The 14508-nt window shown below is 41.9% G+C and overlaps 1 protein-coding gene across 5 annotated transcripts in view; it reads left to right on the top strand.

Moving 5' to 3' along the window:
- Positions 1-13394, top strand: part of LOC121613817 (WD repeat containing planar cell polarity effector) — a 78585-nt gene extending 65191 nt beyond the window's left edge. For 3 of the 5 annotated variants that reach the window (XM_041947466.1, XM_041947464.1, XM_041947467.1), the window contains exons 14-18: positions 637-736; positions 6804-6918; positions 10394-10485; positions 11796-11839; positions 12922-13394. In XM_041947466.1, coding sequence (XP_041803400.1) covers positions 637-736; positions 6804-6918; positions 10394-10485; positions 11796-11839; positions 12922-12972 — 402 coding nt within the window. In that variant the 3' untranslated portion in view covers positions 12973-13394. Of the gene's footprint in view, positions 1-636; positions 737-6803; positions 6919-10393; positions 10486-11795; positions 11840-12921 lie in introns of those variants that run through there. The other 2 variants (XM_041947465.1, XR_006007213.1) reach the window with 2 other exon arrangements.
- The last annotated feature ends 1114 nt before the right edge of the window (positions 13395-14508 follow it).

Raw genomic sequence — 14508 nt, forward strand, 5'->3', positions numbered from 1 at the left:
TTTCAGGTATTTAAACAGATGAATTGACCTCAGCCTTTCGTGTAGCCCAGAGCACCTTAAAACAGGAACAGCTGTCTGATGTAGTGTGGTTATAAATGAATAGTATGGCAGACTTGAGCCTTAAATCAGCTACCCTCAGACATCATTTAGCAATATTATCGCTCTTTATGGCCCTGCAAGACTCAAACAGAGAGATACAGAGGATACACGCTGTTTCCAATATTGTCGCGGGCTGATATAGTAATGTGCTCGGCTGGATATGTTTCTCCGTAAAGAGAGAATACCAGCGTTTCTGAAAGGTGAACAGTCCCTCGCCTCCTCTCCCACTTTTGAAATGTGACAGATAACATCCTCCCTAGTTCAAAACCGGAGAGACGAGGGTGTGTGTGTGTGAGGGGGGGGGCTGATTTCAAAGTTTTTGGAGGAACCGGCATTTCATCCAACCGGTGCTCTTTCTGATGTTGGGCTTCAAACGGCTCCTTTTTTTCTGTCATTTCATCTGTTTCTTCCTTCTCCCGCCAAAACACCGCCCCCCACCCCTCCAAAAAAAAAAAAAAAAACCCTATTGTCATCGGAGCCTAGATTCATTTTAGATTAAACGTTCACGTTTCTTTCTTTCTTGCATTACCTTCAAAGGACCTCCATTATGTTGCCAGCGATAAGGGCGAGGTGGTGCTAGCGGATGTGGCCAAGAGGAAAGCTAATGAAATCGAGGCCCAGGTCGTCGCAGGCAGCGGTAAGGAAATAATCATAATGTCTAACCAGAAAGACACCAAATGTGACTCGTTATTTCTCCTTACATCTGAAATGGGAGGTGGACTCCCGATAACCTCAGTAACTCACCCACTCCGACACACTTTTCTGACATCTAACACCGAGTATTTTCTCAGGCTCTCACCCTCGTTTCACAGCACAAAGGAGAATTAAATCAGATCATGTTTGACAGTAATATTCATGTAAAATTCACACAACCCGGTGCCTTTTTTAAAGACAATATCATCTATAGGTAGTGATTAAACACGAGATACTGAATTAAGTATTTAATACATGTTTGTGAAATTAAATAGAAAGCCTTAAAAAAGTGATCAACCTTTACACAATCACTACCAGCACAAAGTCTGTCTATCTATATATCTGCATCTGTCTTTCTCAAGAATCGTGGTAACTTGCAGCTCCTCCTTCAGATTTTGTTCCTTTGTTTTTGGATGTAGATGCTTCTAAATTAAGATTTTTTTGTCCCAAATTGAGTAAAAAGTTGCGATATAAAGTGTAAAGAGTTGTAAAGTCTTTAGTGTCAGACTAATTAAATATATTGCACCAAAGGTTTTTTTCGAATAACCAGCAACTGGAGGAAAACCAGCAAAGGCCCATTTTTTTGTCGTTACTTCAGGCTGTGCTGCTGCCCTTTGACAAACACTCCCAAAAGCACATACCAGAGGGGATCAAGCCGAGTTCCTGATTGCACACACACATACGCACACACACACACACACACACACACACAAACACGCACACGCAATTCCTCACAGAGGCTTCAAGGGCCAACTGGGGGGGCAGAAAACATTCAAATTTGTGAGGGAACTAGATGAACATGTCTGATGAGTCCTTCATTGGTGCTTAAAACACACCAGAAGGCAATGTGCTTCAGTGTGTGTGTTTGCGTGTCTGTGTGTGCACTCGCACACAACCAAATGAGGTGAGAGAGGTATTTAACTCCACTGTATAAGGTCAAACCCCTGAGGCTGAGTGTCTGTGAGTTTGTCTGTGAATGAAAATGAGCGTTTGTGTAACTATGAGGCCCGCTTGCATGCGGTTTCTTTTTTTTTTTTCTTAATGTGATGCGTAACACGCACACTCCTCCTCATAAGCCTCTTAATTATGTCCTCGATGATTTACCTGCATCACCTGCAGCATGTCCTATCCTTGGACAACAGCACTGCAGAGAATGAGGGAGGAAGAGGTTGAAGAGAGGAAGAAAGGGATGACAGCACTGAGAGAGGAAAGAAAAGAACAGGTGGAGAAAGGAGAGGGAAAGAAAGAAAAGGATAAAGTAAAAAATAGCAAAGAAAGGAGGTGAAAGAAAGAAAAAATAGTTAAAAGAACAAAAGAAAAAATGAAAGAATATGAACAACTAATGAAAATAAATAAGTCAAAGGATGCATGGATATTCATCTTATGCAGCGCAACCATTTGTTATGTCCAATTTCTGGTTTTGTCTCTTAACTTCTGGCCGATTTCCGCCTCATAGAGTTCAGTTCATATAATCTAAACTTTCTCACAGCTTGGAAAAAACGTTTATGTGACAGCACCACATCCACAGCACAGATCCAAAGGAGCTCAGTGGTGACCTACAGCATTAGCTAACGTACAGCTAGCTCAACTAGCTTACTTACACTAGCTTGATGTTTCTATGGTGAACATTTCAAAAAGATACTGCATGAATTAAAAACATCACTGAAAACCCTCTACCTGCTCAGCACCAAATCGGCCATCTGATCCGGCACTGTGCAGGAGAGCTGAGTGAGAACATCATTATATAAAGTCTTGGTGAAAGCTTTGGTGTTTGTCAGACAGCGTTTTCTTCCAGCTCTGGCAGTCTTTCACGCTGCACCTTATATTATAAAACTAGATCAGGTATTTGCTAAAATGTCGGCCGCAAATGTACAGTACACAACAAAATACATTCCCACTTCCTGTTTAGACAGGAAGTTAAAAGACAAACAGCAGACTCGGAGCACTTCCTGGTCAAAAGTGACAGGTATCAAAGAGAGCATGAAGTAAAATAAGAGAAATGTGTATTAAGAAGCTGGAAAAAATGATGAAAGATTAAAGAATGTTTCTTTCATACATAAACATACACACAACACACACACACACACATCTGCACATTAGACACCAACATGTTACGAGGTAGGTGGTTTGACTGAAAGTGTGTTTGGAAACACACACAGTCAAGAGGAGGATATTGACACTGTAGTGATGATGGTTACAGTGATGCCTCTTGCAAAGTGTTTGTGTCTGTGTGTGTGTGTGTGTGTGTCTGTGTGTCTGTGTGTTTGTGTGTGTCACGTTCAGACATGCAGACAGAGCATATTAACAGAGCAGAAAAGCCAGGTCATAAATAATGAGTGACTCGCTTTAAGCAGAGGGCTCCAGTGAACAGGTGTCTCGCTTTACACACACACACACCCACACACACACACACACACATACAAAGCCCCTGGCATGGCCATCACACACCACGAGGATCAGCCCTGGCTCTCAGGAACACACTACCCTACACTTGTACTTTATTTTAGAGGGACATATTACACTTTTTATTTCACTACATTTCTCTGGCAGCTGTAGTTACTTGTTAATTTCAGATTCATATTTTACATAAAAACACAGATGATAATCTTATAGGACACATTGTTCAGGATTTAACCAGTGATTCGCACCTTTTTGGCTTCTGACTTCTCACGAAATAAGGCAGTTGGAGCCCATTGTCTGGTTTCAGGCATGAGTTGTTAGCATTTCCACCACATACACTTCTCAGAGGGCTTCATTTGAATAAATGTAAAGAAATAAAGAGGTAAAATTGTCCAAAATTTCACATCATACAGTTTTTTTTTCTTCTTTCCTACCCCAGAAGTCATCTCAGGACCCCTCAGATTCATCTTGTGACCCTTTGGGGTGACTTGACCCCCAGGCTGGAAACCACTGGACTAAACTACCAAACTGTACATACAGTTTTTTAAAGTATATTCACCTCAACTGGCTCTGACAGTAAAATGCTGCTTACACATCGATCCATCAGTAGTAGCAATCTATTGTCATATATGATAGTATCACAGGTGACATTTCACTGCAGAATCAGTACATTCATTTTTGATACTTTAAGTACATCGTCCTCTTAATACTTCTGGATCTGAATACTTCTTTCACCTGTTTGCTAATGTGAAGTTTATTTAAGTTTTGCTACATGACAATAAAGCCAATAAATTACAGTATTTTCAGATATTTTATACCACCTAAAGAATAATGAATGTCACTTTTAAAACAAATCCAGAGGCTTATTAAACGTGGGCCCTCAAAACAAAACAAGCAAACAAAAAACTAATATTTGTTCTCTGATGAATGTTTGTTCTCTGTTATGGTATGTGTGTATCTAACAAATAAGTCAGTATCAGTATTAGTCAGTAGAGAATTCAGTCCTAACCTACAGCTATTACTGCACGCACTGCAAATTAATCAGCACCATACCTGCTGTTGAAATACAGATAGCATCCTCAGGTGTGTTTGGTTGACATACCGTCACATGATGCATGTGTTTGACTGTATTTGGAAGTGGCAGCTCGTATCTGTTTGAACACAAAGTCTGAGTCGCTCCACAGTGACTAAACAAAGACTCGTCTCATCAGTCCCACGCTTTTCAAAGTTCCCTCAGTGCAGCTGCAGACAAATTTTCAGTTTGAGCGCACACAGCAGACTGAGATGTGTTTGTTCTCCGTCATTGTCACACACTACAGCTCAAATTCAGAATGGCCCTCGGTGACATACGTGTTTGTGTAAATATGTGTACAGTGTGTGTGCAGTTGGATGTGACACAGGAGGCAGGTCATGCCGAATCCTCCATGAACCAGCCATTTGTATTAATCAGTTGTTAAACAGTAATTTCTGCTCTGTTTTCACGTGAAGTCGGTGTTCCCTACAGCGAAACCAGAAACCCGACACATCCTGCTGTTTTCCTGTACAAACAGAGAATGGCCTGTAACACGTCGGCTTCTTTTTATGAATGGAAATACACACATTTACTGCATATGCACACACGCAAACTTAACCAGACTGTACATTTTACACTCTTATTTCCACAAGTATGTTAAGATGGATTTGCGTGCAGCTCCATAATCAAATACCCCAACTACACCAGAGCGTGTTTGAAATACAGAGTAATTAGTTAATAATGACAATAATATTGATACTTGATTGATCTTTCTGACCTGATTAGTTAAGTCTTTCTCATCTCAGCCATACTGGAACCTCACAGCTGTATCCTTACAGATCTGACATTAAGACATTAGCATTTAAACCTGCAAAACTACAAAAAACCCTTCTAAGTGAATAATAGATGTTTATCATACCAACATTGTAATGGCACATCCACCTGGGAGGAGGAGATGATGCTTAACCTGCTGCCTCCAGATGTGGATATGTGGCAGAAGATGGATTGATGGAGGAAGAGATGGATGGAGGCTAAGTAAGCCAGCTGCTGGTCGTAGCTTCATATTTAACAGGCAGACATGAGAGTGGTATCAATCTTCTCCTCTAACTCTCAGCAAGGCAGCAAACTGTGATGGGTCAGTTGGTTTTAGTCCTGGTCCTCAGGAGTTGGAGCTCTGCTGGTTTTCCTCCGAGCCACTTAATCTCACACTGTTTTAAACCTGGACTAAGCTGCCAGGTTGCACAGAAACCAACCAGCTGTGCTTCTGTTGAGGAGCTGCAGTGAAATCATCTGATCTAGGCCTTCACCATCATGGATTACTTCACTTCACTTCAAGAAAATCATAGAAACGAGTTCATTTGCATTGGAAAGAAGAAACATTGGAAAGAAGAGCGTGCCTTCTGCCATTGTTTGGATGATTTTTCACTTGTTTTCTGAAAAAAAATGACTCAATACCAGAGCTGGTGGTTCTTTAAGGTGGACGTGTTTTGCGATGCACCGGCGTCAGTCTTGGACTTGGATCAGATGGGGCGCAGACAACATGTTTCTATGCACCTCTTCTCATATTTATCTGCATCCTTTGTAAACGCCGGTGAACAGAGATTCTGCCTTCGCTTGTACACATGAACACACAATAGAGGACACACATTTCAGCTTAGAAATGGTTCCTTTTATAACAGCGTTGGAAATCGCTTATAGCTGTCTGGCTGACAAGTATGTTGATTTGGGGAGATACGGCATTGTGAGAGGCAGAGTAGCGAACAAGTGCGAGGGAAGGCCTCTTTCTCTTCCTCTCTATCTCTTTTTCTTTGGGGTAGCGTTTTGCCAAGAGGAGAAGCCAAGTTGTTTGCCTGATCGTTCTGTCTCCCCCTCACAAAGGCTGATGTGACTGCGGGGCCTTTCAATGGGCAAAGAGACAAGAGCTTTATCTGGAGATCCACTTCTCCACCTCCTCTCTCTGCTTTCTTGGTCGTTATGGTGAAAGCCTGTTAGCTCCGGTGTGTTTTGAAGGAAAGCAGCGTTTGTTTCCGTTCCCCTCTCAGATCTGCCGGTTCACGCAACCTCCGTCGCTGTTTGACTTCTCGTCTCGATTCAGAAACTTCACTGGCACGACGTGTTTACCAGAGACGAGATTGTCAACGCGTGACGTCCAAATTAGCAAAAGCCTGCACTCACGTTCCTGCAGCTGTTTACACAAACCACAAAGAGATGATAGATTACAGAGCTGAAAAACATACAACTGTATGGGACTGTAATGTAATAATGTTTTGATCTCACAGAGATCTTCAGGCTTTGTCAGGATGAAGAACATGTAATATAGTGATGAGTTGAGAAACATAACTGAAATGCTTCCATAGGACATGAGGGGTCAGTGAATGGTTTGATGGAAATGATGTGAGTCAGATGCTGTGGCCCCTCCAGAATAAAAATAAGGAAACTGTGATAATGATTCAAACTGGGTCGTCTTTTTAGTTCATTCTTAGGTAAATGAAACTGTTGCTCATCCTCATCCCTCCCTCTGTGTGTGTGTGTGTGCGTGTGTGTGTGCGTGTGTGTGCGCGTGTGTGCGCATGCGTGTTCGTGTGCGTGTGTGTCCTAGAAGATCCTCTGAGAGGCAGAAATGGCGTGTCGTGCGGTTCTGGCCTCGGAGGCAGACAGACTGAGAGGAACCAGAGTGCAACAGGACCTTCGGACCCAGGATCTCCCACAACACAGTGAGTTACATGTACTTGTGCTCGTACAGCTGTCTATGTGAGGACTGGTGTGCATTAGGTTTAGGTTAGCGTTGGAGTTAGGCATTTAGTTGGGATGGTTAAGGGGCTGGAGACTGCATTATGTTAGTGAGGGTCCTCACATGTATAGAAGTACAAGAGATCAACAGATCAGTTTATCTGTCTTAATGTTTTTATTATTACTGATACAGGTTTCTCTAATTGTGTTGCTTGCGTTTCTTTGAACCTGAAATAACTGAGGGAGTTATGAACACAGTGTTTCCATATTATTAGTTGATATGGCGAACTTACACATCCAGCAGTTCTAGAGCAACATGGTCATTTGTTTAGAGTCTTGTTCTGTCCACCTGATGGTTATAAGACCAATATTCACTCTCTTTTAGCAGTTTTTGGTCTCTGCCAACTCCTCAGGGAAATATCTGGCTCTTTAGCTGCTAAATGCTCTACGATGTTCGCCAGCTGTGTCTGTTTGCTACGGTGGGTTTTTACAACTTTTTTGTTAAAACAGCAGCCTGATGCCGCCAGAACCGCCTCTTTGGCAGTGGTGAGAGCGAACCACAACAGTAAGGCAGATTTTGTGCGCAGATGATTGACTGTTTTACTTTTACATGTCGTCTCCTCTCCCTCAGTGATTCACCATTGTCTGTATATGAATTGCATGAGAGCGTCCGTGGCCAAATGACCCAGCTGCAGCCTAAAAGCCATCACTCCCAGTGACATTTCAAATGTCAAAGCCACATCAGTTCCGGGTCTTAGCGATCCCAACGCTGAACCCGGAGCCACATTTAAAACTCCACCGGAGTCCATTTTCACCATGGTTCAGTCTCCAGAGTGCAGACAGAACTCACTGTTTCAGAGTGATTGTTTAATACACTCGTCTACATGAATGACATGTTAAAACAGTGTGTCTAAAGACACACTGGGAGCATCCCTCTCTTTGTCCTGACTGTCTCACACACACACAAACAGAAACATACAAATATAGCCATCCACGTCTCTATTATAGTGAGGTGGGGGGTGGTGGGAGGAAGTGATGGAGGGGCATTCCTTGTCATACCCCAACTAACATATTGGAGTATTTATATGGGATTTGTGTGCATTAGATAAAAAAGCGCTCTTGTTCTTTTCATCCTCATAGGCTTTTCATGGCTGTTTGACTGTAACACTGATGACTCTCTGCTCCCCCCCCCAACCCACCCTTCCACTCTGCGTTTCTCTAAGCCCCCTCCATCCATCCCAAATCCCTTCCTATCAGCCAATTTAAACAAGCTGGGTCCAGAGAGAGAGAGGGGGAAGAGACAGAGAGAGATGCTCTGTCCTAAGCTCTTTTTAAAAACAGTAAAAGGAAGGAGAGGAGAAAAAAGAGTGGTAAAGAGGGTTAGGGCGATTTGGCAGCCAAAAGCCCGCTCGTACTACCCCAGGTCTTCCCCTGCACCGCTGACAGAGGCTAAGAAAGCAGATCCCCAAACCTCCCAAAAGATAATGGCCACAGAGAGAAAGAGACAAAAGCCTCTGCCTTTTTTATTCCACAATTTCCCCCCTCCTGTAGAATTTTTTTTTTATATTGAACCCCCCCCCCTCTTTTTGTAATCTGGTCTCCGATGAAGTTTCATTGTTTCTCATGTGAAGCCAATGACAGCTTAGCTGAGATGGAGTAGGGGAGGCATTGTAGCGCGGTCGCTCTCCCGTTTGGCTCGCTGAGAAAAGAGCAGAGGAAGAGAGGGAGGCGGGCACAATGGCAGTCCGGGGGCTCCTCGCACGATCCCCGCATTCCCCAAATCCGACTCCGCGCTCGGAGAAGCGAGCGAGAACGAGACGGGAATCTGGGAAGCATCCCAACGTTCCTTTGATGGCTGCTGGCCCTCCTCACTCATCACGTACTCCTCTGTCAGTGGAGTGAGGAGGACCGAGGTTATTTTTATTTTTGCTCAGTGGAGGCCAAAGTTAACGTGATGACGAGAGCCGAGCTTTTATTTTCAACACAGTCACTTTCTGATTTTAATCTGTGTTTATTTGTTATCCATGTCCAGAATCTGTGGGCAAGAATGGGTTCAGTATCCTGCATGAACCAGATCCTGCAGCCCCAAACAGGAGCACTAAGCTTCATCTGTAATGTTTGGCTATAAAGTCAAAGAAAACTGCCTCACACCTCCTAGAAAAACCTGATAAGTAGTGAGTTTCATAGTATTTAGTTTGTAATTGAGTTCTGTGTTTAGTGATTGTAGTTGCAGATTCTGGATTTAGAGATTATTGTTCGAGGAGCCTCTCACTCCTACAAACTAGAAGCTGTCTGTCGTCCACAGACACAAGAAACAGAGGATGAAGACTTTGAGAAAGTAGTCCGTTTGAGAATTGATCTCTTTGCAGTGGAGGAATGTGAGACCATTTACTCAAGTACTTAAATACAAATTCAAGGTACTTACTACTCCACTACATGTCAGAGGCCAATATTGTACCTTTTACTCCACAACATTTGTCTGACAGCTTTAGTTACTTTTCAGTTACAGTTTTTTACAGTTGAAAACCATGCATCTCCAAATTTAGTGATTCTGAATGAAAATGTTTCTAATAAACTGAAGGATGAAGTTTTCCTTTATGGGTTGAGAAAATTCTCCCCCTTTATCAGCTGAATAAACTGTTTAAAAAGCCTCTTGGATCAGTTGGAAAATGCATCGTCCCAAAGCTGAAAACAGGCCGTTTTTCTGAGCTCATGAAACTTTTTAGAGATACGTGGCTCGTAGGCAACGTATGAGGCAACGTATGATGATGTTAAAGAATGTGATGCATCGCTGTAGATTAAACCAGCCAACAGGATATAAAGTAGTTCAAATGAAACATCTACAGCAGTAAAATGCAACATCAATGCAGCAGTAATATGAATCCACAAACATCAGACATAATAGAAAAACACTGACAGGAACATTTTACTGCACTATAAGTACTTTTACTTGATAACACTTGCATACTTTTTAATGTTTTGAATGGACTCTAACTTGTCCTGGAGTATTTGTGTGTGGTATTACTACTGCTCTGACTACTTCTTCCCCCACTGTGTGCATTATTAATCAGGATGATGACACGTATGTCATGTCTGCCCCTGATAAACCAGAGATCACAGTGATAGTGAACTTGTGTTTCACCTGATACAGGCTCATGGGGCTCAGGTAATCGGTGCCTCGTTGAACAACCCAAACGTGGTCTGAGTGGTTTCTGTAAGTGTTTAATAGAAGAAAATGACCCCACATTTCTGCTGAAGTAGAAACTAGACGAGGTGGAGTGGGGGGAGGAAGGGTAGATTACAGCATTTCATAGCAAAATGACCTGCAAACCGATGATGCATGAAAACCTTTTAATTCTTTGTTAAGAGAAGCTTGTTCATGTGCGAATTAGATGTGTTATTCTTCTTCATTAATCGTTGAACAAAATGCAACAGATCCGTTTTCTTTCTGTTCCTCAGTGCTGATGGAAGAGCCAATCAGAGGAGACCACAGGCAGAGAGCATACGAGTGACCGTGAGCCCAGATCTGTTGAGGGCACTGAGACAAACAGGTCTGTCTGTCATACTTTAGCGTCTGTTGTGTCTGCGAACAGCTATCTAATGTCGGAGCTTAACCCTTATACGTTAAAGAATCACAGGAATGTAGATGCATAACGTTTAACCTGCAGAGGTTAAACGAAGGAAACCATCAGCTGAAACATCTTTTGATGAGTAACGAGCAACTCTGCTGATTTTACACATTCAGCACGTCTGTTTACGACTGCATATCTGAAACAGTCACGACATACCCTCAGTATGGGGGGCGCCCTGGTAGCTCAGAGTGCTTGTGCCCTGTGTACCAGCCATCCGGGTTCGGCTGCAGCTTGTGGCCCTTTGCTACATGTCATCCTCACTCCCTGAATCTGTGGCTGAGCTGTCTATGGTCCAGTTGCATTGTGGGTAATGTAGGCGCCAGGTTTTGACAAGAAAGAATGGACGAATGCAAGAATTAAAGGAATTCGGATTTTTTTTTCTGCTGCATCAGTTTTAAGTGTGATACTAAAACTAAAACTGGTTTCTAAATCTTTATTTTTCCATTTCAAAATCTGAAAGATTTGACTCGATTACTGAAACGTCAATACTTTTTCTGAACACTAAGAAACTCTCAGTGTTGCTCTAAATTCTCCCCAAACTACCATCAACAAGCCTGTTCATCCCATCTTCAGCTGAGAGAGAGAGTCAGCCCGTTATATTAAATCTCATCATGTTCAACATGTCTGTTTCAGGTCACGTTTTAAGCCCTGCAACTATTCTCTGGCGACATTCAACCTGTTTTATTCTCTAAACGTAGCCTGAGTGCTCTCCTCTCCCGGTCTCAGATGTCTGAGATGACTAACTGGTCATTTAGGAAAAACACCCATTAAGAAAGCATCACTTCTTCTTCACTTCCTCTCCTCCTTCCTGCTCTCTCCATTTTAATAATTCCATTTTTCGGGTGATTAGCAACTGTCTCGCTATCAAATCGTCATTTGATAATCCGGACTGTAGGCTATTGGGGGAAATTTGCATCAGCTTTTTAAATATCTGTATAAGGCACGGCGGGGTTTTAATGTCAATCATAACCTTATTAAGGCAGAGCTCAGAGCGAGAGAGAGATCGCCATGAGTGACAACGGTTTACATTCGTTAAAACCCAGAAAAGGCGACATGTCCGACCCACTGAGTGAGCATGTAAGCTATTCAGCTGTGTGTGTGTGTTTATGTGCTGTAGGGCTGCCGTGCGTGATTATGCATGTCTGATGTTTGGTTGCTGTACTTGTGTAAAGTGTCACGTCTGGTCTGCAGGAACGTCTAACGTCCTCTAACGTCGTGTGTCTTTTCAGTTTGTTCTGCAGGAAGCAGTGAAGGTGACAGAGACAACAGGGATGTAAGTTGATTGAGCCAAAATTGATTTTTATTTACATTTCTGTTGACAGAAATCACAAGAGTGTGTCATGCCTGTCAGAGGATCAGATGGAAGAATTATCATATATAAGTCCCAGCCAACAGTGTATACAGTGGTACTGTAGTGGTGTAGTTGCTGCAGTATACTACAGTACAGTGGTTCCTAAGATGAGGAAAAAACAAAGAAAAAAATCAATTCTGCCCACAGAATAATATTTATATGGTACTTTAACACCCTCTTTAACTTTTCTAATCACTCTTTAATTTATATAACACACTATAATGTAGTTATAAACAGACATGATGACATTAAGTGTTGATTAATGCACAGTATTTGACTGTGTTTTACTACCCTCAGTGGCCACTTTATTAGGCACATCTGTACAAGCCACTGCACTTGAGTTAAAGATAATTAGAGTTAAGTATCTTCCAGGATCTTATAGTGTACTACAGTCTGCAGCAGTTAATCAATGAATCAATTAGCTGTTTGAAAGGATATTATCTGCAACTATTTTGATAACGGATTAAATGTCATTTTTCAAGCAAAAAGGCCAAAATAATTGCAGGTTCCAGTTTCTCAAGTACAACAATCTGCTGCTTGTTTTTATTATATATATGAAAATTTAGATATTTTTAGTTCTGAACAGTTGTAAAAGGAGCAATTTAAAGACACTCACGCAGTTGTGATGTGCATTGTTTCTCTACTTGTTGATGTTTTGTAGACTAAACGGTTAATGTGGAAACAAGCAGCAGATTAAACAATAATAAAAATAATCGTTAGCTGCAGCCCGACTGTAGTTTACTGCCTTCAACCTCAGATGAGTGATGAGCTTCAAGACTTATTTTTCAGAACTGAAAATCAGTATAATCTTAAAGCTAATGTTTCAGAGTAAAACAGCTCTTCATCCTGTGTTGGTCAGAGCGGCTCTCAGGTGTGAACACAGGATCATCAGGATGTGATGTAGCTGATGTCGTTTAGTACAGATCCAGATTCAGGAAGACATTTTCACATCCACACACTGTTCAGCTTTGTTAAATCCAACGTGTCTGTCTGTTCTCTCTCAGGAAGACGAAGACCCCGAGATGCTTCACGTGGTTCATTTAGGAATGGTTTGAAGAACTAAGATGCGATAAGAGCACTTTATTTATCCCAGCGGGACTTTGGAGACACAACAACATCACACTAGTAACAGACTCTCTTTGTCTACATTTTATAATATGCAAATTTTACCTGCATACGGTCTCAAATGCTTGTTCTCATGCAGAACAGTAGATGACTATGTAGATAAAAAAACACAAGTATTACATGTAAATACATGATTCTTGTATTGCCAGCTTCTTAGTAAGTTGTACATTTTAAACTGAACAACAGTGTTTGCTGAACTAAAAGCCTTTTTTTTATTATTTCTGTCATTAATATATCTGTGAAATTCAGCCAAATCAAAAACATTGAGCAGCTTCATGGATGTGAATTTGGGTTATTTTTTTGTTTTAGTGAAGTCTAAACTAAAAAAAAACCTTAAAAGAAAACAGTTACACCAGCGTCTGCCTTTAAAAACACGGCAGAAAATGTTTTAAACCTTTCCATTAATCATTGGAAAAATAAAGACTTCTATTATACTTCCATCAACACTGATATTGAATGTTCCAGGCTTCCTCTGTGTGTGCGTGCTGTATAGATGTGTGTGTGTGTGTGCGTGTGTGTGTGTGTGTGTGTTGGCCGAGATTACGGGCCACAGTTTTATTCATGAATAGGAGCCAACCAGCGTCTTTAAGGCATCGCGCGGAGCCCCTTTCCTGAACAGCAGCCATAGCCGTGTCAGAGCTGTCGACGCGCTGCGCTCACCGACTAATCTGACAGCGCCGCGCGAGCCCTAATCCCTCACTGTATCGTAATCTATTTACTTTGCATTCTAAGAGGATTTCCACCAAAAAATATACAAGAAGCGATGTTGGAAATGGACAGAAGATCAGCGAGGATGCTTTTCTGCTCCTTTTTTTTTTTGTTTTGTTAGCTTTAAAAAAATCATTGTATGTTTTTTGGGGAGTCAATCCCCTGCGAGAGGGATGGGTGAAAGGAATTACATTTCTGACTGATACTAATACTTCTCTTATGTAAACATCAAAATGTTGTATTTCCCTTCTGATGATACAGTCACACTGCAGAGCCTGCTGGAGATAAGTGGCATCTGTCGATGCCTTTAGTGCATCTCTTGACACGTTTATAATTTACAAACCAAGGCTGCATTATCTCCTGATTGTTTGACTTGACAGCTTGAATAAAAGCTGCAAAATTGCTTAACAGGCGAGCACGAGTTCCTCCCATCTCTCTGATGGCCTACACAGTAGCCTTTTTGACATGCAAACAGTGAAATCTCCTCTTTCATAATACAGAAAACAAAGTACGAGACCAAATGCTCTCCTCAGTTACCCTTTAAGCAATTATGTCAGCTTTGTAAAATCATAAATAGTTATGCTTCATTTAAAATGTGGCCAGCAGCTTTATTGTAAAACACCGCCTCAAATCTCCGCCATCCGAGATGACTCGCAGAGATAGGCTTATTAGTGGTATTAACATACTGTGCGGCATGCTGGAGCTGTGAAACGGCCTTGTTAACATTTGGAAATGAATCAAGCCTCGGGCACTTGCTA

The sequence above is a fragment of the Chelmon rostratus genome, chromosome 11 (assembly GCF_017976325.1).
Source record: "Chelmon rostratus isolate fCheRos1 chromosome 11, fCheRos1.pri, whole genome shotgun sequence".
In the NCBI taxonomy this organism is placed as follows: domain Eukaryota; kingdom Metazoa; phylum Chordata; class Actinopteri; order Chaetodontiformes; family Chaetodontidae; genus Chelmon; species Chelmon rostratus.